This window comes from Cibotium barometz, unplaced genomic scaffold (assembly GCF_041138505.1).
Source record: "Cibotium barometz isolate CiBa-2024 unplaced genomic scaffold, ASM4113850v1 ctg461, whole genome shotgun sequence".
Taxonomy (NCBI): domain Eukaryota; kingdom Viridiplantae; phylum Streptophyta; class Polypodiopsida; order Cyatheales; family Cibotiaceae; genus Cibotium; species Cibotium barometz.
In genome coordinates this window covers 489,212-512,889 of record NW_028229443.1, presented here as the reverse complement: position 1 = coordinate 512,889, position 23,678 = coordinate 489,212, and the positions used below count along the sequence as shown (strand labels likewise).

Here is a 23,678-nt window from a genome sequence, read left to right as displayed (position 1 = left end):
CCCAAGTATAAAGATGCTCCGGGGAGGTAGGAACCATCACACAAAGAATCCTCAGCCAAATCTGTTGTGCCTGAGGATAGTCCCAGAGAGACAGTGGCGCTGTGTCTCAGTCGAGAGTGCGAGCAGAGAGGGCAGGAAGCCGATCGTCTGCTATAAGCAAGCCACACTCCCACTGCCATGTCATGATGCGCAGTAAGCCACAGAAAAGTAGTGATCCTCCTCGCTTGTCTACTAGCCCAAAGCCTCATCCAAAAATCTGTCATGAAATCCTGGGAAAGGCCCTGACGGCACCAACGCTCTGATGAGGCCAGGGCCACAGACCGCGTGCTTGTCAAAATATGGCACCCCAACCTAACTATGTACTGAAAAAATTGCATGCCTGGAGCATCTGGGGGTGCATAAGAATCCCGCCATATCCACTCCTCCGGGTCCCACTGTAATCTGGCCAGGGGTCTCGCTCCAAAAGCCCATATCTGCCAACTTTCATCAAACTCTATAGAAGCAGCAGCCACCACCCTAATCCGCTGAAAAGTGTAGTCGGCAATCTCTGAAGGCTCCTCCTCTATATGCCGTAGGCATCCCTCAGCATGCACCTCAAAAAACAAACAACGACCCTCTGTCACGCACCTTCGAACCCCAAATATGAATCTCAAAGCGTGTGAAAGCCCCCATCCAAGAAGGGGCCTTTGGCGCAAAATGTCGCTGCTGCCAATCCTCTGAGATGGTCTCACGGATCTCGGCCCACATAATCAATCCCCCTCTCATGGTAGCAAGTCGCCTCCTGCTGTATCACCTCGGGAAGGCTGCAAAAATCCTGCCACTCTCCATAGCTCCTCGCTGGGCCTGCATCCATAGATCCCCAAGCCAAATGTGGCCTCGTACCAATCATGTGTCCATGCACACTGCGCACCCTGGGATTCCAGATAATCGGCTCTGACGGGCGTGCTCCTCAACACAAGTGAGCGGTCGCTGCATAAGTCCAGGGCGTAATAACTCCCAAGCCCTCAAAACACTCAACGCAAATCTTTCCTCCCAGCCTCTGCTCAAGCCAGACCGTCGCATCTCAATGAAGATCCACCGAACATTAGGTAACTAGGCACCACTCGTAGGAGGAGCGCGGTTCCAAAGCCGTCTCAGAAGCAAATCCTTCTAGGGCTCTCCCCCTGGAAGGAGACCTCTAACCACAAACTTTCCTAGCATAGCCCGGCTCTGAGAAGATGGATCAATGATACCCAAGCCTCCCAAAGGTGGGGGAAGAGCTATGACTGCCCAAGCCACTTTGGCCCTAGCTGACTGTCCGTCGCGCTCCGACCAAAGAAAGTTCCTTATCAGCCGCCGCTGCTGTACCTGGCTGATACAGGAACTGGAGAATATCCAACATGAATTCACATACCACATGGTCGATAAGAGCACATGATTAGCCACCACAACCCTCTCTGCCAAGAATAGCTGTGCAGAGCTCCAATATAAAAGTTTCTTCCGCATGCTCAGCAGAAGAGGTGCAAGCTACTACTCTGGTGATAAATCTAGCCCAACCTAATAGCCCAAATAGCACACCGTTGTGCCTGGTGAAATCCATCTAAATCCAGGTCCTGGCATCCAAGCTGGGGTAGGGGACTCACTAATCCAAAAGGCAACTGTCTTGCGCCAGTTGATTAGCGCCCCTGATGCACCACAGAAAATCTGCAAGGCCCGCTCAGCCCTATGCAAATTGGCCTCATGGCCCTGCAGAAACAAGCTAGTATCATCTGCGAATTCCGCATCCAACATCTCCTCCCCCCTCACTGGGATCTGCAATCCTCTCAGCCCAACCTCCTCTACCATGAGAAACATACTCATGGCCTCGGCAAGAATAGGAATAGGAAAGGAGCCAGCGGATAGCCCTGTCATACGGATCGCTCAGAGGAAATCTAGGGCCTCATCCTCTTGCCATCAATACCTGACTGTGCGTAGTGCAGTATAATGCAGCAATCCCTCGAATCCAATCTGCCTCAAAGCCCATCCGAGGCATCGTGCCCTCTAGAAAGCCCCAATCAACTTGATCATAGGCTTTCTCAAAGTCAAGGAGTACAATCGTCAGGTCCTCACCCCTGAGACGGGCTAGTGCCATGGCCTCCTAGAGAGTAAAAATGTTGTCAAGGATACTGCGTTCCTTGACAAAACCTATCTGCGTAGCATGTATCAAATCCCCAAGAAAGGGCTGGATCCTCAAACTCAAAGTCTTAGCCAAGACTTTGTAAACAGTATTGAGGATCGTAATAGGCCACCACTACCGAATATCATCAGACACCCCCTCCCCCTTGGGGATAAGAAAAATCAGGCCCTCTGAAAAATTGTCGTGGCATAACCCCAATGTCCCAGCACATGCTAGAAGCCTCTACAGAGGCCTGGGCCAAGAAGATCCCAATAATGCATAAAGAAATGGGGTGTGAGTCCATCCTCTCCCGGGCAACTGCTCTCTGCGAGGCAAAGCCAATAGCGCCTCATGTAACTCCAAATCACTGAGAGGTCTAGACAAAGCACTGTGCATATCATCTATGACCCGTCTCTGAATGTGCGCCCACACTGTGTGTCTGCAAGCATCTCGAGCCTCTGAGGGAGCCTCTGCAAATAAAAGCTCTCTATAAAAATCAGTAAAAATCAAACGCATCTCCTCAGGCTCCCCTGTAACTTATCCATCAGCCCTCTGAAGCTAGCGCACTCCCACATGCGCATGACGTGGCCTAGTGACATCAAAAAACTCCCGTCACTCTGTCTCCAGTCTGCGTCCACTGAGAAGCATGTCTGTGAAAGAAGAACTCATAGCGCTACTCCTCCACCTCGCACATCTCCTGACGTGCTTGGCCCATCTGTGCCTCAATCCAGTCACTATCTGTCTGCTGCTCCTGCAAATGCTGCAATGAGGCTAGACCCCGATGCGATTTACGCTCTCTCTCCCGGATCTCCTGTAATTGAGAGCGCAATCTCGTGAAGCAAGGTGCTGATCTCGGAGATCCCACAAGCACACTGCTCAGCTATATCACCCTCTTCGGTCATGGCGGCATGCCATATCTGCTCCACTGCCTCACCCACACTGGCATCCAAAAGTACACTCTCCGGAATCCGGAGCTGCTGTCCAGACTCCCTATGCTTCTCATCAAGCACTAACAAAATAGGTGCATGGTCTGAGAAAGTGGACCTGGCAATAATCCCAATCCAGCCTCCGTGCCCACTAATCAGATCTCCTACATAAAAACGATCGATCCTCCTCGATAAATTAGTTCCACCCTGTCTCGACAATCCGCCGACCGGGAGAAACTTAGGCTGCCAGGCATACGGGTGAAAGCCTCATGGTGCCATACATCCACAATCCTCAAAGCCATACATAACTGCTCCCAGGCTGCAAGCTCATTGCCATGAATTGACGTCTGGCTGTCGCCCGCCCTATCTGAGAGATCCTCAAGCATGTTAAAATCCCCTCCCACACACCAATGACATACATCAGGTAAAGCATGCACAATCTGAGTCCATGGCTCAACTCTCGCACTAGCCTAATTAGGCGCAAATACATTTAGCATCCCTACATGCTCCCCATGCAACCGCAAGATAGCATCCCTACATGCTCCCCATGCAACCGCAAGATAGCATACTGAACTCTACCTGGCACAATCACTGCATGCATAACAATAGCCTATTTCTAGGCCTCTGCAATCAGCATACATACACCTCCTTGCCCTCCCATGGGGCCAAAACCAGCAGACCAGAGTGTCTCATACCTGCCTGATATCAAATGCCCAATATGGCATATCCTACTCTCACTCAAGTGATGCTCCTGAAGCATGAGCAAATCAATATGTCCAACCAAATGTCTCTGTAGATCCTGATGACAAAACCGTCCTCTATAATACCAGAGGAACTGAGGCCCCCCCAAGCCCTGTACATTCCATGAGATGATCCTCATGGAGAGAACTCGGTAGAAGGGAGAGCGACCTCTGTCATTCGACGAGCCTTCACAAGGGGCTTGGACGGGGAGTAATCCGCGTCCGAGCGACTGTGAGTCGGCCTGCCTCCCACATTACCAGATGCACTCCTGATCAGTATCAAGTGGCACTGTGCCATCTCCATGGCCAAGCTCTCAGACATCGAATCCTCATGAATGCATACATAACTAGCTGGAGTAGATAGATTCGTCTCACAATGCGAACTACTAGTAGGTGATGAATCCCCATAGAGTCTGCTGAGTCGGTGACAAAAAATGAGCAACGTCCCAGAACCGTGCTAAGATATCAGTGACACCAAGATCCCCCGAGTGGTGGGAGAACTCTACTGCCTGTGTCCGGAGGGACTCCAAGGCTAGATCCATGGTCCAATCTCGATCGCTGGAGACACATAGTGGAACGGAGAAGCCCAGGGCTGAGTCTAGGGCCTCCTCGCCTCGTGCTAGAGAGAGAAGAACATGGGCCCGGATAGCCGCCGGCTCATGATGATCTGTAATGCCAAACAGTGTCGTAAAAAAAGGAGTAGTCAAAGGCCTCAGCTCTCCTCCTACTATCAAAGCTGATAATCCTACCTGGAATTGAGGAGAGGCAGGAAGTCTGAATGTGGATCCCTGACCTAGATGCAGTCCCCCTGCCCAGCGTACTCCGCAAAGAACGCCTCACAAGGGAATGCCAAGAAGGCTGAAGCACTGTCGTCGAAGGAGGGAGGGTGGTGGGAGCGAAAGGTGGGGGTGGAGGAGCTTGGCGAGGCAAGGGTGGAGGAGGAGGGGGAGGAATGTCGACGAGGCGATGACGGGAGAAGGAATGGTGTGGCCTGTGGGGGTAGAAAACTCCTCCTCCGAATTGCTGCGGAGCCACCTGAGGGGCGGCTGGAAGCGGCGACTCCATCTCATGGTCGATGGGAGATGAAGTGTCCTCCTGCAGAGGAGCAAACAGGTTCCGAAGCTGTCCCCTGCGGGGGGCGATGCTATCCCCTACGCCTGCCAGGAGCAGGCCGCCACTCATCATCAACAGAAGAAGTCGCTCGAAGAGCTACTGGCTAAGTCTGCAATGGTCCCTCAGCTGAAGCACTCCACTGATCAGTATCGGGCGAGGCCGGAGTAGGCTGATGTGGGGCCCGAGGTCGACGGCACGGGCAACCTTGGCTAAGTGGCCAAGCTATCTACAAATGAAGCACTGATTTGGCAGCCCCGAATACTCTATCCACTGCGTGAGAAAGTCACCACCCACCTTGGGCAACTGGAGAACCTTCGGTAAGGTGTGACAATCCCGTACGATCGCACGAACTAAGGGCATACCTGTGGCTCTAGCTACAACCAAAGCGGTTGTAGTCTCAGGCTCCACAACCTCACCTAGAAGAGAGACTATCCTGGGGGTAGGAGATGATAAAACTCTCGACGAAGCCCGGGGAAGCACACTAAAATAGTGAACACCTGCTCTCCTGCCTTTGCTGTAGAAGCAGGGTTGAAGCCATGTGTCCAATGTCTGAAATAAGCCCGTGCTCCCTGGACATCCAGAGGGCTCATGGCAAGAACCTGTGTAACACTCTCTGCTCTATCTGATAAAAACCGCGGCCCAAAAACTGCACATCCTGGATCTTGCCCACATCAGCAAGAAGTCGGGCCTGAAGTAGGTCTCGAATCTGACTGCGGACTGGGACGTGTGCCAACAATCCTGCAGATTGTGGACACGCACTGTAAGCACACCACCTCTGCTGTAAGACTCGCTTCCTCTTTTGGCGAAAGAGAAAGTCGAATGGGTGGGACCTCGGGGGCGGGCGAGGGGCCTGCATTAGAGTCCCTCTGCGGCGAAACGGGAACGCCCTCCATCCGTGTCTGTAGCTTGAGTCGAAGTGGAGTCGAAAGCGAGCCCTTCACACCTGCACAAAGCAAAAAAGAAGAGGGGGCGGGGTGGGGGTGGGGGTGGGTGGGGTAGGGTAGTGTGGCGACGAAGAGGGAAAACTGCACAAAAGCAGCTCAGGGAGCGCGAAAGGGTGGGGAGGGGAATGCGTGCAGAGAATAGGGGCACACACAGAGAACAGGGGCGGGGAGGGGAATGCCATAGAACAAGGTTGGGGAGGGGAATGCACACAAAACAGGGGCGGGGAGGAGAATGCGGCAGAACAGGGGCGGGGAAGGGAATGCACAGAGAGCAGAGGCGCGCACAGGTGCAGGGGGGGCGTGCTCGAGCTAGTGAGGGGACGAGCGAGGAGGTGAAGGCTACAACGAGTCGTGATCCTCCAAGTATCTTTCTATATTAGCACATTACACATTGCTCTCAATCTCTACTCCTACTTTATCTATTCCTTCTTCAATGCCTCTTCAAGAAATCACAAATACTCCACAAAAATTTTGCTTACATGTTGACCTTGAATGGGAAGATGCTACATTGTGTAGTACTTGATTGACTTAGAATTCACCCTTAGCTTTTCATCAACTCCAAATTCAAGGCTATTGATTTGTGGAAATATGGTCCTCTCTATCCAATGGACCCCCTTTCCAGTGCTCCACCTTTGTCTCAAAATATTACAATGCTGCTTCAATTTATTGGTGATTGGTTACAATGGCTTACTTGGTTATTACATGTGATTGCAATCCCCTATCTTAGATGAGGCCCAGAAAAAGGCTTGCTTGGTTACATGTGGTTGCATTCCCTCTTATTGAATGAGGCCCAGAACATGATTCAAGCAGAATCTTTATATCAGCAACAACTACAATACAAGTACATAAAGGAAGTGAAAAACCTTAATCTTTAGAAGGTTGTTGACCTGACAGAGCAACTAGAAGTGTAGCAAAGCGAGTCCAATGGTCAAATCATTTTCCACATCACCAATAAGTATGTGCATCTTCAACACTACACATGTAATATGAGGCATTGTATTGACCACCTCACTTGTCTTCTTTTAGGGTCCCAAGGAAAGAAGCATATACAACCAATCGGTGGAGTTTCTTACCAACAAGGGCATAGCAAGAAGGAGGAGGTGGCTTCAAATAGCAAGGTTACCATTGTATTATATTCATATATTCATAAGCATGCTATCACTATTATAGGCAAGAATAATAGTCATTATAACAACTTTTCCTTGCTCATTTGAAGACATTTTGCCAATGCAATGATGAAGTGCGATATTGGGGTTCCAATATATCCTAGATTATTGAAGCTTCAAGGCCAAAAATATCTTGTAGATGCTACAAGAATCATCCAATGAGAAGAAGATCAAAATATTGTGAGTAAAGTTTATTGGTGAGCCTAAGGATTTTGTTAGTTCTCAAACTATGATGGAGACATGTAGTGAAGACATTGAAATGCATGGTAGGGTGCAAACTAGGTGCAAATACCATGTTCCCTTGTATTTAATGTTGCCACACCAAAGTGGACCCAAGTTCTAAACTAAAGGAGTCTCAAAATGTGAGCACATGTATAATTATTTGAAACAAAAGGGGCAAGGGTATAGTTGTAAGGGAGGTATCACGGGTAATGCCAAGTCTCATGGTACCAAACTAGAGGGAAGTAAAATTGGTGCAAGAAACAAGAGATGTATGCAATGGTTTCAAGGCATTTTGAGTTTTGATGAGACTAAACCACCTTAGCTTGACTAGGAGGGCAAGGAGTTGAAACCAGTTTTAAATATTCCAATGAGCAATGTCCATGTTTGCTCATTACATGCAAGGCTTAGAATCCTTGATAAGCTATTCAAGTTGCATGTGAATAATGCTTGGAATATGGAGCCTACAAAAACATGGGAAGAATGGTTCTATTAGGTTTGGGATTGCATGGTGGAGCAATCCTTGAAAAATCTGCATGGGCAGAGCCAAGGCAAGGCATCTTCTATCAAAACATTCAAAATCACAAAGCCACACTGAGTTTGAAATCTAGAAGAAATTTTGTGATGTGACCATGTACAAGGAAGATGTTGCGACATTTGGCCTAAAACATGCACATGTTTGGGAATCATTGGATAGCATGGTAAAATTATTAGAGAAGGCTAAGTTCAACAATGATGAAATAGATGCTTTGAAAGAAAAACATAACACATTTATAGAGCATATGGTTGAAGCATGGGGAGAAAGTCACAGCACACATTACATGATAATATCTATTTGATCTTGTTTATGGTTGTCACTATATATGGTTGATGCATGGGAAGAAACTCACATCACACCACTACAAGATAATATCTATTTGATCTTGTTTATGGTTGTCACTATTTGATCTTGTTTATGGTTGCCACTATTTTTGGCCTCTGGGTCTCATTTGATTCATTTTATTATATTGTGTATGCATGCACCATATATTTTGGGGGAGTATGGCTCTATTTCTCTTTGGAGCACACAAGGCATGGAACAATCACATTATCAAGCAAAGCCTACTTATTTAAAGAATACATGCCATGGTGGTGGCTCCACAAAAAGTGATGCCTTGCACACAAAATGCTCAATTTGTGTTAGCAGATTGGTTCCATGTCTCACAGTGTAGGTGTATACATTTTTGTTGCTCCTAGATGGCTCTCATCTCTCTAACATCATGGCACCTTGGTTGTTGGGAGAGCAATGTACATTATATTAAGGTTTGAGAATGCCTTGATTGGCTTTACGTCAGTTTATGTGCCTACAGAACTAGAGCTCGATCTCATTTTTGGATGCACATTTTGGATGTTTTTCCTACTATGGATTCTTGGATCATTGGTGGGGATTTCAATAATGGTGAATCTATGGATGATTGGAGAGCAAAGATCCCTCCTGTACTTTCTTCTATCTTGCATTTAGAGCAAGATGCCTAGGATAGCTTGCTTCCTCTATGTCAAATGCATGGCATACTGCTTCTTTTTGGTAAGCATCCAGGATCATTACGTATCTCTTGGGGCTTTTGCAGACTCTTGAAGAGATTGGATAGATTCCATGTTGGACATTGGGTTGCTACTCTTGAAGGCACTTTAGCCATTTGGCTAGGCACAAATCTCTCTGATCATGCACCTATCTCATTGTGCATTCATTTTTAGATAGCTTAGGATCCTCATCGAGTTTGCTAGATTCCAAGCACTCTACTCTCACATGAGGTTTTATCCTAGAGTTTCCACCAAATTTAGTCAGTTGTTAGATCAATAATCCTTTGGCCTTTTTGACTTCTTGCATTGTGACCTATAGCTAGATTTGTTGAGATGTATCTAGCTCGTACCATTTTCATTTGATTTGCAAGGAGAAATCCTTGCAAATTCCACTTGCCTCTACTAGGAGGCTTATGCAGGCACATCCAAGAAATACTTATCTTGCAGGGTGCTAAGAAGAGCTCTCAGAGTATCTTTTACAAGTCTAGAAGTAGAGGTCATGTAGAAGTAAAGTTCCTACTTCTCCCACTGAGCTTTGGTTTCTAGGAGGATTACCAAAGCTGATAGGTTAAACAAAGACTTCTCCTCTATTCATAGAGAGAGGCCTCTAAGATCTACCATATGAGCTGTATGAGACTCCTCTCAGATTTTGTAGACACATCTTACATGGTAGGACCAAATTTCATGCAAAAAGGAGGTTTTCATAGTTTCATACAAAACATCTCAATCTATCAACAAATTGCATCCTTGTGTAGCCTAAAATCCACTTAATTGATGGTCGTGAAGAGTGTGGCGGCGGGGGAGCATGTGCGTGTGTGAGCGCAGAGAAGAAGGAAAGAGAGAGAGACAGTCATTGTGGACTCCCTTATCATAATATCTGTAGGGTTTTGAGTCCTTATTCATATATGTAAATGAATGGTCAGTATTAGTCCAGTTAGTCCGACCGCCCAAGTATTGGGTCTGGCACATTGGGCTTTACCACCCCAACAACCTCCCACTTAAAGGACAATGTGCCTTTAAGCTGGGGTGAAAATGTATATATGTACATACAAGACAGGTAGATAATGACCATCTACCCAACACCCATAAGTGCCCTACAATGTGCAAACCACTCTGAAGGTAAGCCTTTTGTTAAGAGATCGGTAGGATTGTCATCTGTGTGAACCTTGACAAGCTGCATACGCTTATCATCAAGCACTTCATGCAAGAAGTGATACTCCACACAATGTGCTTAGTCTTTGCATGAAACATTGGATTCTTGGCCAACATGATAGCACTCTGACTATATCACAATGCAAAATAGGTATCTCACTAGTTATACCCAAATCTCCCACTAGACGAGTAAGCCATAATGCTTCCTTACATGCTTCTGATGCTGCAATATACTCTACCATAGTATAGTAGACTGTGATGTGAAACTTTGCAAATGAGATCACCATGAAACAGCACCACCAGTGAATAGAAAGACATAGCCAGAAGTGGACCTTCTATTGTCCAAATCTCATGCATAATTTGCATCAGTGTAGCTAACCACACGCTTCCTTTTTACCAAAGCTTATGCACAAATTCTTCGTGCCATTCAAATACCTCATCACTCCTTTGACTGCCTCCCAGTGTTTCTTGCCAGGGTTTGACATATATTTGCTAACCACTCCCACTGCAAATGCAATATCCACGCGTGTAGCAATCATAGCATACATCAAACTGCCAACAACTGCAGATGCATAAGGGACATTTGCCATCTCAGCCTTTTCTTCATCAGAATTGGGACAATCTTTGCTATTTTGCCTGAGACAAATAAAGCAACTGCTAAGATCTGTCTCGTTGAATACGCATGCCCAAAATATGACTAGCAGCCAAAGACTCTAAGATGCTTGTAAGAAGGTGGTTTTCCTGACCATAGCTATTCAACAAACTTCTCATCCAATGCCTTGTTAGGAGACCTATTAATAAGATGAACTGCAGTGGTGGCTAAAGCTTCTACCCAAAACCCATTAGGCAACCCTACGTTGGACAACATGCTACGTAACTTCTCCTGTATGGTACGGTTTGTCCTCTCAGCCACACCATTCTATGGAGGGTTATATGGAGTAGTCAACTCCCTCTTAATGCCTTTCGACTCACAAAAGTGTTGAAAAGCCTTGCTAACATACTCTCCACCATTATTTGACCTTAAGCATTTAACTTTCTTGCTAGATTGATTTTCCACAAGTGTCACAAAGTTTTGAAACTTAGAAAGAACCTCGTCTTTCTTCTTGAGAGGATACACCCACACTTTCCTTGAGAAGTCATCTATGAATGTAACAAAGTACTTGGAACCTCCCATAGATATGTCAGGCATAGGTCCACACACATCACTATGCACTAACTCTAATGGCTCACTTTTCTGAGTGCTTCCATGCTTTTGTGGTGACTGTGTTTGTTTACCTCCATAAAGACAATGTTCACAAACAGAAAAATCTGAGAAATCGAAGCCAGGCACATAACCAAAACGAGATAAGATTTTCATTCTTTTTTGAGACATATGAGCCAACCGACGATGCCATAATAAAACACTTGGCTGCTCGGTTACATAGATTACATGATTTTTAATGTTGGACACATGCAACATGTACAAAGTCCCTGATGACTTTGCACCATGTGCAACTACTAATGACCCTTTGTGGTGATCTTCCATGAACTATCACCAAACATGCAGTGATAACCTGCGTCGTCTAACTATCTAGTACTAATCAAGCTCTTGGTGAGCTTGGGCACATGTCTCACATTCTTCAGAGTAAAGGAGGAACCATTCTGAAACTTCAGCTGCACATCACCAACTCCGAAAATTTCACATGGGAAATCGTTGCCAAGTCGAACACGGCCTCTGCGAGCTACATCATATGTGCTGAACCACTCCTTGTGTGAGGAGTCACATGAAAAGATGCTCCTGAGTCAAGGACCTAATCTTGCAAACCACCATCATCTGTGGGCAACCAGAAACGCTGAATCTATGGCTGATGTGAAGCAGATGTCCCCATCAAAATCTTCAACAGACACACTGTTGATCTCCTCAATCTTCACACTGCTCTCTTTTGGCTTACTTGTTTCGTGCTACTTCTTCTCCTTGCCTTTCTCTCGCTTCCATTTATGGCAATCCTTCTGCATATGGCCCTTTTTGTGGCAATAACAGCACTCAACATCTTTGTGTCCTCGTGACTTGCTACGAGATTTACTTCTCTCATTCTGATTGCCCTTTTCAGCAGATCTACCACGAACAACAAGAGCATGCTACCCTTTCGATTGATCTCAAGCAAGCTGCCCTCTACATCAGCACTTGAAAGACCATCATCAAAAGCAAAATTACTAATGGCTGTGCGGAATGTATCTCAGCTTTCTGGCAATGTAACCAGCAAGAACATTGCTTTAACAGAATCCTCAAAATTGATTCCCTGCGCAGAAAGATGTGTGAAAATCATATTGAACTGATTAAGATGGTTGGACATAGGTGTCCCTTCCTCGATCTTTAAATCCACCAATCGCTTCAGCCAATACACCTGCGAAGTTGCACTTTTCTGATCATACAGTTCATGCAGCTTTGTCCACACTCCATAGCTGGTCTGTTCCTTGTTGACGTTGAAGTACACATTCTTCGACAGTGTCAGCATAATGATAGACTGAGCTAGCTCATCCAGCTCTTCCCATGCACCTGCCTCCATATCTTTTGGCTTTATCCCTTTCAACTTTATGGGCTTAATCTGCTTTTTCTGCACGAGAACATTGTAACAATTCTCCACCCAGAAATGATAGTTTGTACCATCTAGCTTCTCAATGTTGAACAAAGTCTCCTGTGAAGAAGAAGACGCCATTTCTGAATAAACCAGATTCTGAAAAAATTTCAGTAGAGTCTCCCCTGTAAAAGTGACCTGTGAGCACAAAACAGATGTGTACAAATGACTAAAAAAGCTGATAAAGTGGTAAAACTGGCCAAACAAATATGCTAGGCTGTCACCGTCTCACTGACTACTAAATCTCCCTCCAAAATATTCTCTGACCACTGTGTCAAACACATACGCATGTATATGACAAAAATGCCACCAATGGCAGGTCAGCAGATAAGCACCACGACTACACTAACCGCATAAGAATACATCCTATGTCAACGCAGATATATAGGGGATGTCGAGGGCACGCTCCAATACCTGTATCATCGAAAGGATCTCAACATACCTGTATCATCGAAAGGATCTCAACATCCAAGTATCCCCCAACAAAATAAAACCTTCCACGACCCTCAACAAAGGCTAATGTAGTTTTGTCTCAATACATCAACTACATAAGACATACATCAACCATAGAAAAATCAAATTTTTGTAACCGCAGCGGCGGTTTGTCTGATTAACAGACCCACAATGCCTTATACAACAAAATGCATTTATGGACAAGAAACTGTATATTGCAACAGAATGCTACAATCTGCACTGCTTGAAAACCTGTATTTGCAATAGCTATAGATCTGTATGCTGCTGAATGGCAACTGTAAGCTCCAGATCTGCAAATCGTCACCTGCAGAGAGCAGAACCTGCACCGAAGTGGAAGTGTAGAACACTTACACTGAGCCTGCGGGATGGATGATGCGCACAAAATGCTGGCGCGTAGGAGTTTTTGAATCGCTTCTCTCTTCGCGCTACCCTTTCTCTTCACGCTCTACCCTCACAGAGCTGCCTGCTATAGCTGCTACCAACCACGGCTCTGATACGAGTTGAAGAGTGTGGCGGGAGCATGTGCGTGTGTGAGCATAGTAGAGAAGAGGTGCAGAGAAGAAGGAAAGAGAGAGAGACAGTCATTGTGGACTCCCTTATCACAATGTGTAGGGTTTTGAGTCCTTATTCATATATATAAATGAATGGTCAGTATTAGTCCCCGGTTAGTCCGGTTACCCAAGTATTAGGCATGGCACATTGGGCTTTACCACCCCAACAGGTTGTTGGTAGCCACTTAAATGCTCTATTGTGTTAAAGTTGCTCCTTAAGTACACATAGGCTTCTCTTGTACTATATATGTTAAATGCATTGATTTGTGAAAAGCATCTAGGATGTCCCATATCTACACACTATGCATGAGGCACTCCTTGCTAGTTCACATATACACTCCATGACAAAATAATATTCTTACAAAAAAAATAGGTGCATTACAAGTTGCAAATGCTACACACCTATTTCTGGATCACTCACACATAATTTACACGTACAAAGAGAGTAAACCTCATCAACAAAACCCCTTTTAGGAGTGTTGGAAGCTGATGGAGCACTTCCAAGTGCTCCATGTACTACACCTATTTGTGGATCACCCATGCATAACTTACAAGTACAAAGAGAGTAAACCTCATCACAACGAAAACTCCTTTAGGAGTGTTGGAAGTTGTTGGAGCACTTCCAAGTGCTCCATGTACTACACTGACCCTTCATTACTCTTTCCTCGCACAACATCTTGTTCACATTGCAAAATTCTTTGAAAGCATATAGGATGCTTCATTCTTGAACACATGCATAGACATGCTTGTTTGCTTCCAACCATGCACAAACACAACATGAAAGACACCACAAACAACTCCATCACTTGCACATACATAATAAAGATGAAAAGTTGAGGGCACTTTTGATCTCATTGGAATTTTTCCCCTTGACAATATTCCGTGTCTATACAAGCTCCATGTAAGCTAATTTTCTTACTTATTTACAAATTTTAAATCTATGGTTTTCTTGATTTTTATGTTTTGCAATTAATTGAAGTGGTCTTAACCATCAAAGGAGGAGGTCTTTAACACTAAGGAGGCTCTTCTTCATCAACATTGGAGGCCGGGCACACACCATCAGTGCCACATTACAAGTCTTCATCGTCAACCCGTTTCTTCCAAGGAGAAATGGTGCAACCATGAACCATTGTCTTCATCCATAAGCCAAAGAGGTTGAAGATTTCTGGTTTTTCAGCAAACAAACTCAGATTTTTGAGTGGTTTAAAGTTGGGCACATGTACATTAAGTGCTCATCTTTAATGGTTTTGTGTATCACCCTTGAGGCTCTCGTTTGTAAGAGGCATAGGCATGTCATAAGCCATATGCTCTCATTTTCCAAGCCCAAGGCATGTTATTCCGCTGCATATTCAACATTTTTATCCTCTAAGATGAGTTGTAAGGTTGAGCATAGCATCACTAAGTGCTCTACCTTGTTGTTTGTATGTTTTTAAGCATCTCTTGGCATTGTCTTTGTAAGAGGCATTGGCAACATTATGAGCCATGCCCTCTTACTTGATAGTCCACGACTAGTGCCTAGTACACCTCCCCTCAAGTGAATAATCCTAGCACACCTGGACCCTGTACCAAGTTTCCTTCTTACTTGATAGTCCACGACTAGTGCCTCAAGTCCCTAAACTCATAGTTCTTGACACTCTCTCTCTCTGATAACTGATAGCTTAATGTAGGCATGGATAATCAAAAACTAGCAAACTCTCATTAGGCCAATGCCTCAATTTATAGAGTTTACATCCCAAGCATCTAATCCCACTGATTTCTCCTTGATTCACTGCCCCTCTTTTGCTTGATTCTCTCCACCTCTTCCCAGAATATCTCCACACCTCCTAAATCTCCTCATGCTACCCTTTATTCTCTCCCAATAGATACTTCTCACCTTTTCACAGCTTCTCTCACATTTATAGATTCTCTTTTACAGCCTCTTACTAAGGGCTTGTTCTCGCACACACCCTATTCACTTGTATATTTCAACAATCCATGACCCCATTGAGGAGTGGTAGGAGTAATTATGCTAGAGTGGGACTTATCACCCCAGTGATAAGATCCCATAAACCCATAAGGATATTCTAACCACTATGAAACTCTAGAGGGAGTTATTTGACCCATCTAATTTATCTTCTTTAAAAAAAATACAAAACAAAACATTGGATGAGTTGTTGGCCATAACTAACTACTGTTGAATCTGAGAAAGAGAGATGTTGAAAATCGTTTGAAATAAAATCATCAGATGCTAATGATTGATATTGTAAATCTATAATCAAATTGGATGATTGAAGTCTGGAGTTGAATTGGATGGTCCTAGACCGGTGGATGGTTGATATCCACAGTAGAATCGAGCGATTAAGGAAGTCAAATCGCTTGATTAAAGAAGTGAAATTACTAATTGAAAAAGTGGACTCATTGATTGAAAAAGATGAATCGAATAATCAAATAAGTGAAATTGTCGATTAAAAAAGTTGAATTGCTGATCAAAGAAGTGAAATCGAACGATCGAATAGAGTGATTGAAGAACTCAGATCATTGGTTGAGCAATTGAAGAACTCGAATCATCGATCGAGCACGATTAATATTAAACCAAATAGCAAACTCAACATTAAACAGAAAATTAGAACTTGGACTCCCCATTACATAAATGAAAGTCTTTACAATCAAAGGGTAAGCTCTTTGTAGTCAATCACTTCACTAGAGTGATCAATCACATAAATGTGCCAACTCTAGTTATGGTTGTTTCTTACATCCATCATGACCACATTGGTATTCGTTATGGGTTTTATACTAGAGCGCCTCATGTTCCATCCACTCGATGTTCTATTGTAGGAGGTAATTTTGATTATGTTTTTCTATTATAAGATTTTATTTATCGATGTGCCGTTATGTGCAGGTCTTTTAAGATTTTATTTATCGATGTGTCGTTATGTGCAGGTCTTTTGAGATTTTATTTATCGATGTGTCGTTATGTGCAGGTTCTTTTGAGATTTTATTTATCGATGTGTCGTTATGTGCAGGTCCTTTTGAGATTTGATTTATCGTTGTTTCGTTTGTGCAGGTCCTTTGCATTCATCGATAGTAGAGCATGTGCGGGATGGATCACCACTTTACAATAGAGAGCGTATTGTGAGGAGACAAATGAATGATCCTTCTCACAAGAGAAGAATTCAATTTGTTGATTCTGACATTACTGACTGAGAATACGTATTTTGTGGTGCATTTTGAGAATATGTAATATTGGTCCTTTTTTGCATCTTCGTATGCTACATTACTATGATATTTTTGTTTTCGTGTCACGAGCCTCTATAACATTTTGGTGATAGAGAACCTTAAATGAAGTTTGCAAAGAAAGGACTTTGTCTACAATATGACCAACCAAGCTTTACTTTGAAAACCGAACGATCACTTTGAGTCACCTTCGCTTGCAAGCGTGGCACCTCTATAATCTCGGTGTTTGTATTACACACAAGGCAGTGCCCAACACTATCCCGAAGATGTTTGACCTTGCTTGATTTGCAAATCGTACAAGTGCTTGCAAGCAAGACGTTGTTGATGTTTAGAAACTCTAGGGTGCTATATATGTGCGGACGAGAGAAAGAAGTTTTAAGAGGAAGTTCCAAAACTACACATGTTGATGAAAAAAAAATGTTAAAGATAGAGTTTCTAAACTATATATGCTAAAGAGATAAGAACTCCTCAAATTACATGCTTGCTGTATTGAAGAGAAGCAACTTGGCATTGGAACACACTCTCCAAAGTTGCCTTCAGCTTGAAGGCAAGGGTGAGTATTGTATTATCCAAGACCAACAACACATTTGCACGGCCCATAAAAGCTCCAATATTTCAAGCCACAAACATCACTATGTCACCATTTTCAAACCGTGAAACAATATGTCGAAGTAGTCATTTTTGCGATCATTAACAAAACTTAGCTACATTAAACCACAATTAAAAAGGAATAAATAAGCAATGAGGCCAGCCACAATAAGAAATTCGCAACAACAAAGCATACATCAACTTTAAAAAGCTGTCAAACAAAACTCACTATTGCTCGCTCACTAGATGTTGGACCATCAGCAAACACAAGCTCTTCCAAAACACCCCCTGCGTGTTGGTGACACGAACAACAACAAATGCAAGTGTACTTTGATAGTGTCTAGTACCACTAGAATACAATACTCGAGCCTTGTTTAAGAAAGGCCTAATCTTAGTCTCAGAGCAGAAAATTAATTGGGCAGTGAAAGGCTCGACTTTGATGATTAGGGTGGTAGCATCTATGAAAACAAGGACATCCCACCATCAACCTTGTTTTTGTGCTTAACGCATGCACCTTCAATTCTGATGTAGTCATCTACCCAAAGCTTGTCTATGTAGTGCGAGATGTATGGATCAGGTATTATGAGTGTAATAGTGTCTACACTAGCCTTGTCTACAAGATCAAGCTTAAAATAACGAGTATACTTAGCTTCTTGAACACTTTGTTTGTAAGTGCCATAGCGGTTTAGAAGCGTGCCCTCGAAACAAAGTGAGCACTATGTTACTAGTAGAGGGCCTCCAGTGAGACCAATTTGCTAGCTAGATTTTGTTGATAACCTTTCCATCTATGAAACCTTTCTTGAGCACCAGTTATCATCTTTGTTCTATTGATACTCCAAATCCCATGGGATTCCAAAGAGTCTGAAGATGGAGCCTTCGGGGATAGTTTTGCAGTCGTACTCTAGAAGCCAAGTGGGGGGTTGTTTGAGTAGAGTTTTGATAAATCTAATGAATTGGTGGCTAAGATCCATGTCGTGGAGGGACTGAAGAATGAAGTCCCATTCTAGTCTGTCACATAAGCTTTATCAAAATCAATCTTAAAGAAGATAAAGTCATGTTTTGATTTTTGAGCATGTTCAATTCCTTGCCATAGAGCTATGATGGCATCTAAGATAAATCTGCCTTTCATAAAGTCCTTTTGCTCCTTCCTGATTCATGCGTCCATCTGGGCTACCAGTCTCCTAGACAGGGACTTGGCATCTAAAATAAATCTGCCTTTCATGAAGCCTTTATGCTCCTTCCTAATCCATGAGTCCATGTGGGTTGACAGTCTCCTAGATAGGGACTTATAGGCTAATGGTTAGAGACCTCCAATTGGCTAGAATATCATTCTCTCTTTTATGAATCAATTTAATAACTCCCTCAATTAATGGATAGGGGGAGAGCACCAAATGGACTACTTCCTTCCAAACTTCCAGTAAGGGGTGAAGAAGCCACTCCTTAAAGGTTTTGTAAAATTTAGGTGGGAGCCCAACATCTAGGCTCGGGCCTTTTCCACTCTTGAGAGAATCGATGTTGGTGCTACGTTCTTCAATGGTGAAGTCCCCTTCTAATGTGGCAACTACTATATCCTTAGGGATAGCTCTTTTTCTACATCTGCCTATATGGACACAGGTCTTTGTCCTCTCTGGAGATCTAACAAGAGGGTAGCTCAATACATCTGCCTATATGGACACAGGTCTTTGTCCTCTCTGGAGATCTAACAAGAGGGTAGCTCAATATATCAACATAGAAGCTGTGAGCTATTTAAAAGTTGTCTTCAAGGGTTTTAACTCTACTGCCGTCCTTATTGAGTAACATAGGGACAATCTCTCTCCTTTTCATTCTTTTTCTTGAGGATTTTGAAAAATTCTTTTGAAGGCCTATCAACTTTTCCTACCCACCATTTTCTGATGTAAAGGTGAAGGTTTTGATAGCTGATTTCCTCCTCTCTCTTGAGGTGTCAGGTTTGGCTTGAAGCAACTCATCCTCGTGAAATTGCTCTCTCCCTTCATTGATCAGTTTTACCAATCTATTAACTTGACCATACTTCCTATCTCTTTTTTGAGCCCTAATTTTGGTAATCTCTTGCTTAATTTGATAGCAAAAGCCCATGCATTGGTCGGGGATTTCCCCAATCACCTAGATTTGCTTGATGCCTATTTGACAGAGGGAAGTGGGAAAATTTTGCCAGGTGCAACATGACAGCCTCGTCATTGCTCTTCACTTTCAAAAGCGGCAACCAGAGAGAAACCCGCTAGGTCTCCCACACTACAGCGCTTCCCAGAGCCCAGGTTGCCAAAGCAGTAACAAGTCCACACTCCTCTAGCGCATCACCGTTCTGGGCTCCATGCCTAGCGCCAGGCATGACCCACCCGCCGTCTGTAAACTGGCCACTTCTGCCTTGCCATAGCAACATGTAACCGATTGTCGCTATAGCTTTAACAGCCCCTCTCAAGCAGGCTCTAGAGAATTAAGTTAAATTAATAACCCGTATAAAAAGCTAGTTGTTGCAAACGAACAATCGTGTATGTCATATACCTCATACCAATTGAGACCACCTCTTCTTAATATCTTCCTCCATATGGAACACCAACACACACACACACATATACACATATACACATATACACATATTGTGAAACAAACATGAGAGGCAGACTCACCAACCATACATCCGAATGCATTGCAGAAATAAGTTGGCAATGCGAGGTGTCCCAATGCATAATACAAGATGCTTTCCACACCATGCATCCAAGGTTCGGCAAGCCACATCATGTTCTTGGGCTAGACTAGATCTAGAGCCACACAACTCTATATGCTCAAATGTTCGCATGCCCATGTTAGGCCCATGCCTCTCTTAGTAACCTACCTTTCACAAACTTCATGGAATTATTAATCCATTCTCCCAACTACTAGCCCATGTTAGACCCTACATAGCCTATCTGGTTCAAACCTATCCCTTGGTCGGTCCATGCTAGGATTGTGTAATATTATGAATTAGACCTCTTGGCAATTACCTTTTATGAGTATTGAATCATTGATGTAGCGTGGGATCATGCTCCTTAGAACCTATTGCAACGTCCAAGTTAATTTGGCCTAAGACGCATTTATAGTGGGGTCGTGCTCCTTAGCACCTATTGTGACAATAGCCAAGCTAATTTGGCATAGGAAGCATTTATTATATATGAGATAACGTAGCCTTTAGAAACATAATAAGCACAATTACCATTTTCCCTTGAGAACTTGGCCCTCCTTCTCATCATGACACCTCCATGGGAACTCAAAGCAAAAGACGTTTTTTTTTTTGCATTCTCACTGGCCAAGTTAACTTGGCCATGAGAAAGCCCTCTTACAGCTATGTCCCACGAAGTCTAACAAAGTCGAACAATTTCTTAAATAGCATGAATCCCTAAAAACACAAGTTGAAAATTAGCAAAGACAGTTATTTTTAGGCAATTTTATCAAGTCTTGTAGCTTGAAAAGCCACATGCCCTATTTTTATTGAGCCCACTTGCTCATTCAACTTTTTTTTTTTGTTCTTATTCAGGGGGGCTTCAGACGTGTCTGTGGACAAGCACAACCCCCTTGCACCTCGGAAAAAAAACCTTTGTCCATTGGACATTGTCTCGTGGGCTTGTCCGCATGATCTCCATACAATCGTCGGGACAAAGGCTCTGCTTATTATTAAAAAGATTCCCATCAATATCAAAGTAATGTGGTGCGCATGACTGTGCTCGAATCTTGTTGGACCTAGTTCTATCAATTTTGTAAAGTGTTCGGGGGTTAGGTGAACTAGACATGCTAGATGAAAAACTAGTCATTTTGTCTATGGGATGTAGGTGCTCCTTACATTTTCCCCACGGACAATGTGAAGATTTTCTTATAAGGACAACTTTTTTTTGCATGAATAGAACTTGTGCATCATGCAAGAGGAGGACCGATCATTTACTTAATGCTGCCCAACAACCATGGAAATCTTTATAAATAAAATCATTGTGGGATGCAACTTGCATAGTTAATTGTTTTTTGATAGACATCAAGCTGTTTTTGAACATTTTGGCCCTTAAAAACTTGAAATTTTTAAAATGCCCTTCAAAAATTACTTAAAAATATAAAAAAATTCTTATATTTTACTAAACCAGTCGATTTTGAAGGGCAAGGGTGCCCGTCAAAAATGAAGCCAGTGTGAAGGCCCTAATATCTAATGCACCTCTCGCACGAAGGGTCAGGGTCAATCAGGTTTCCCAACCACCGGTGTCTGTCGACGAGCCATCCCCCGCTCAAGTTGATCTATCCAATAGTAGGAACAAATTAGTCGTCCAGTATGTCCCTGAATATTTGTTGGAATTAAGCCAATAGTAGGAGAGAGAGGGATTCGAACCCTCGATGGCGTTTCGACACCATGCCAGTTTTCAAGACTGGAGCCATGAGCCACTCGACCATCTCTCCTGGAGAGGCGGATTCCTTACCCAGTAATCGAAAGTATTAATCATCTACTTTAGGTGAAGTAGGAATCTTATCAATCTCAAGACATATGTATTGTATCAAGATCCACCTCTACTGTGAAAGATATATAGTGGGAGGAATCTCATAAGATTGATCGTTGATCGCGGAGTGTTGATCGCGGAGTGGCTGTGGATGATCATTCCGAATGGCGAGATTTTCACTTTCATGCGACGACTCATTAATAGATTCAGTGACATTAGATTATGGGTGGGTAGACAAATGCCTAGACTTCTGCGATTATTGTCTACCAAACCAGTCGATTTTGAAGGGCAAGGGTGCCCGTCAAAAATGAAGCCTAAGTCTGCCAGTGTGAAGGCCCTCTCTTAGACACAATCAAATTTTTTGGTTAAATTTAGTCATCATCATCAACTCCACGACACTGTTTGTGGGAAGGGGAGAGCTTTTGTGCAGCTTCAACATCGGATCGTGTTCCCGTCCCTCGCGGCCCCCAATACACTATATTGTAATCTCTCTCTCTCTCTCTCTCTCTCTTTTGTTTTCCCTTCTTTTTCCTCCCTTCTTCGACTTTTTTGCCTCCCCCTACCCTCCACACTCGAGTCACCTGCTGTCCGCACTCGAGGAGTGACCTGATGATGACCTGTTCCACCTTTAGTACTCACTCTATCAAACCCTAACATACATGGCTGCATCTTCTTCCTCGTCCTTGTCGTGTTGCAGATCATCGGCAGCAGCAGGCAAATCTTCTCACACGCGGCCGGACGCCATGCCTAGAGATTACGTCTTTGTCGTCAATCCAAATGGTAAGCTACACATTAGTCCGCCCGAGTGTGAAAGCACAATTTTCTCTTCAGGTGAGGTCTTTGCATTGATGCTTAGTTTGGGGTTGTAAACGATAAGCCTTTCGTATAGAAAATGTGGCTCCTTATGCCTGAAACTTTGGGGTGGGTATGTTGGCGTTGCAAAGCTGCATTCAGGGTCGAAAATTTGGAGTGATGTGGAAACTAGCCCTTTACATAAGGAACTTACATTTGTCTACCGTGCAAATGCTGTCTACCAAGCTATGTAGCTGACAAACAAAAGCTTAGAAAGAAAAAAAACAAGGCAAAACAGTCTCTCCTCCCCCCTCCTTGGAAGAGATGAAAAAAAGCAGGGATCCATTTTGTCAAGAATCACACAATGAAGATATTGTGGAAGTACTCAAGACGGTCAGTCAAGAAGGTGCCTAACTCAAGAACCAAAGCTTATGACCAGATGAGAGCTCAAAAACCGACTATCAAAAGATTCACCAACTAAAGAATTGATAACTTAATGTGTTTATGCTTGAAATGATATAGTCCACGCATTGTGTTTAAACCATCCACACGTCCATTAAAATGTTCTAAAGGACACCTTTTGGGCCTCCACAAAAAATTTATTGTTCTTGGTTGCTTATCAAGATACACATGCACCCAAATGCATTGCAATCCCCTTGTTACTGGATTTGAAAGAAATGGCTTTTGTTTTGTTTTTGTTTTTTTGCCTACTTTACCTCCTGGAGTCCTTGGTCTTTGTTGGTCTTTGTTGCATGCCTTCCCTCATGCATCTCATTGTGGTGCATACCTATGCTCCTCTAAGCAATATCGGCTTTCACCTCTCCTTTTTCTCTTTCCTTATCCCTTTGTTTGGAGGGATAGTGTATCAGTAATGGAACATTTGATGAATCTATCCATGCAAGAGGAGAAAATGTATGCACGGAGAAGCTCCAAGAGGAGAACATAAGCTAGTGGTCATGAAAACACCAAAAAGACATTTGGAAGCTTCAATAGCAATTCAACTTGAGACGTAAGAGAGGTAA

General features: G+C 43.7%; 1 protein-coding gene, 1 long non-coding RNA gene and 1 other non-coding gene across 4 annotated transcripts; 1 reads left to right on the top strand and 2 right to left on the bottom strand.

Moving 5' to 3' along the window:
* Positions 1–2,385: 2,385 nt before the first annotated feature.
* LOC147602578 (uncharacterized) lies at positions 2,386–5,469 on the bottom strand. The gene is made up of 2 exons (XM_086797877.1): positions 4,550–5,469; positions 2,386–4,467 (listed from the first exon to the last, which is right to left on the bottom strand). Exons 1-2 carry the CDS (start codon positions 4,983–4,985, stop codon positions 4,187–4,189), a joined length of 717 nt encoding a protein of 238 aa, XP_086654003.1. The 5' UTR covers positions 4,986–5,469; the 3' UTR covers positions 2,386–4,186.
* A 16,268-nt stretch (positions 5,470–21,737) lies between these two features.
* On the bottom strand, positions 21,738–21,826 carry TRNAS-UGA (transfer RNA serine (anticodon UGA)). Its single transcript has one exon. It is a non-coding gene; the product is annotated as a tRNA-Ser (tRNA).
* A 346-nt stretch (positions 21,827–22,172) lies between these two features.
* LOC147602576 (uncharacterized) lies at positions 22,173–23,301 on the top strand. Of its 2 annotated transcripts, XR_015265783.1 has the most exons (3): positions 22,173–22,346; positions 22,562–22,644; positions 22,809–23,301. It is a non-coding gene; the product is annotated as an uncharacterized LOC147602576 (long non-coding RNA). The 2 variants fall into 2 exon arrangements; XR_015265782.1 differs by lacking the exon at positions 22,173–22,346 and having other exon boundaries at positions 22,442–22,695.
* The last annotated feature ends 377 nt before the right edge of the window (positions 23,302–23,678 follow it).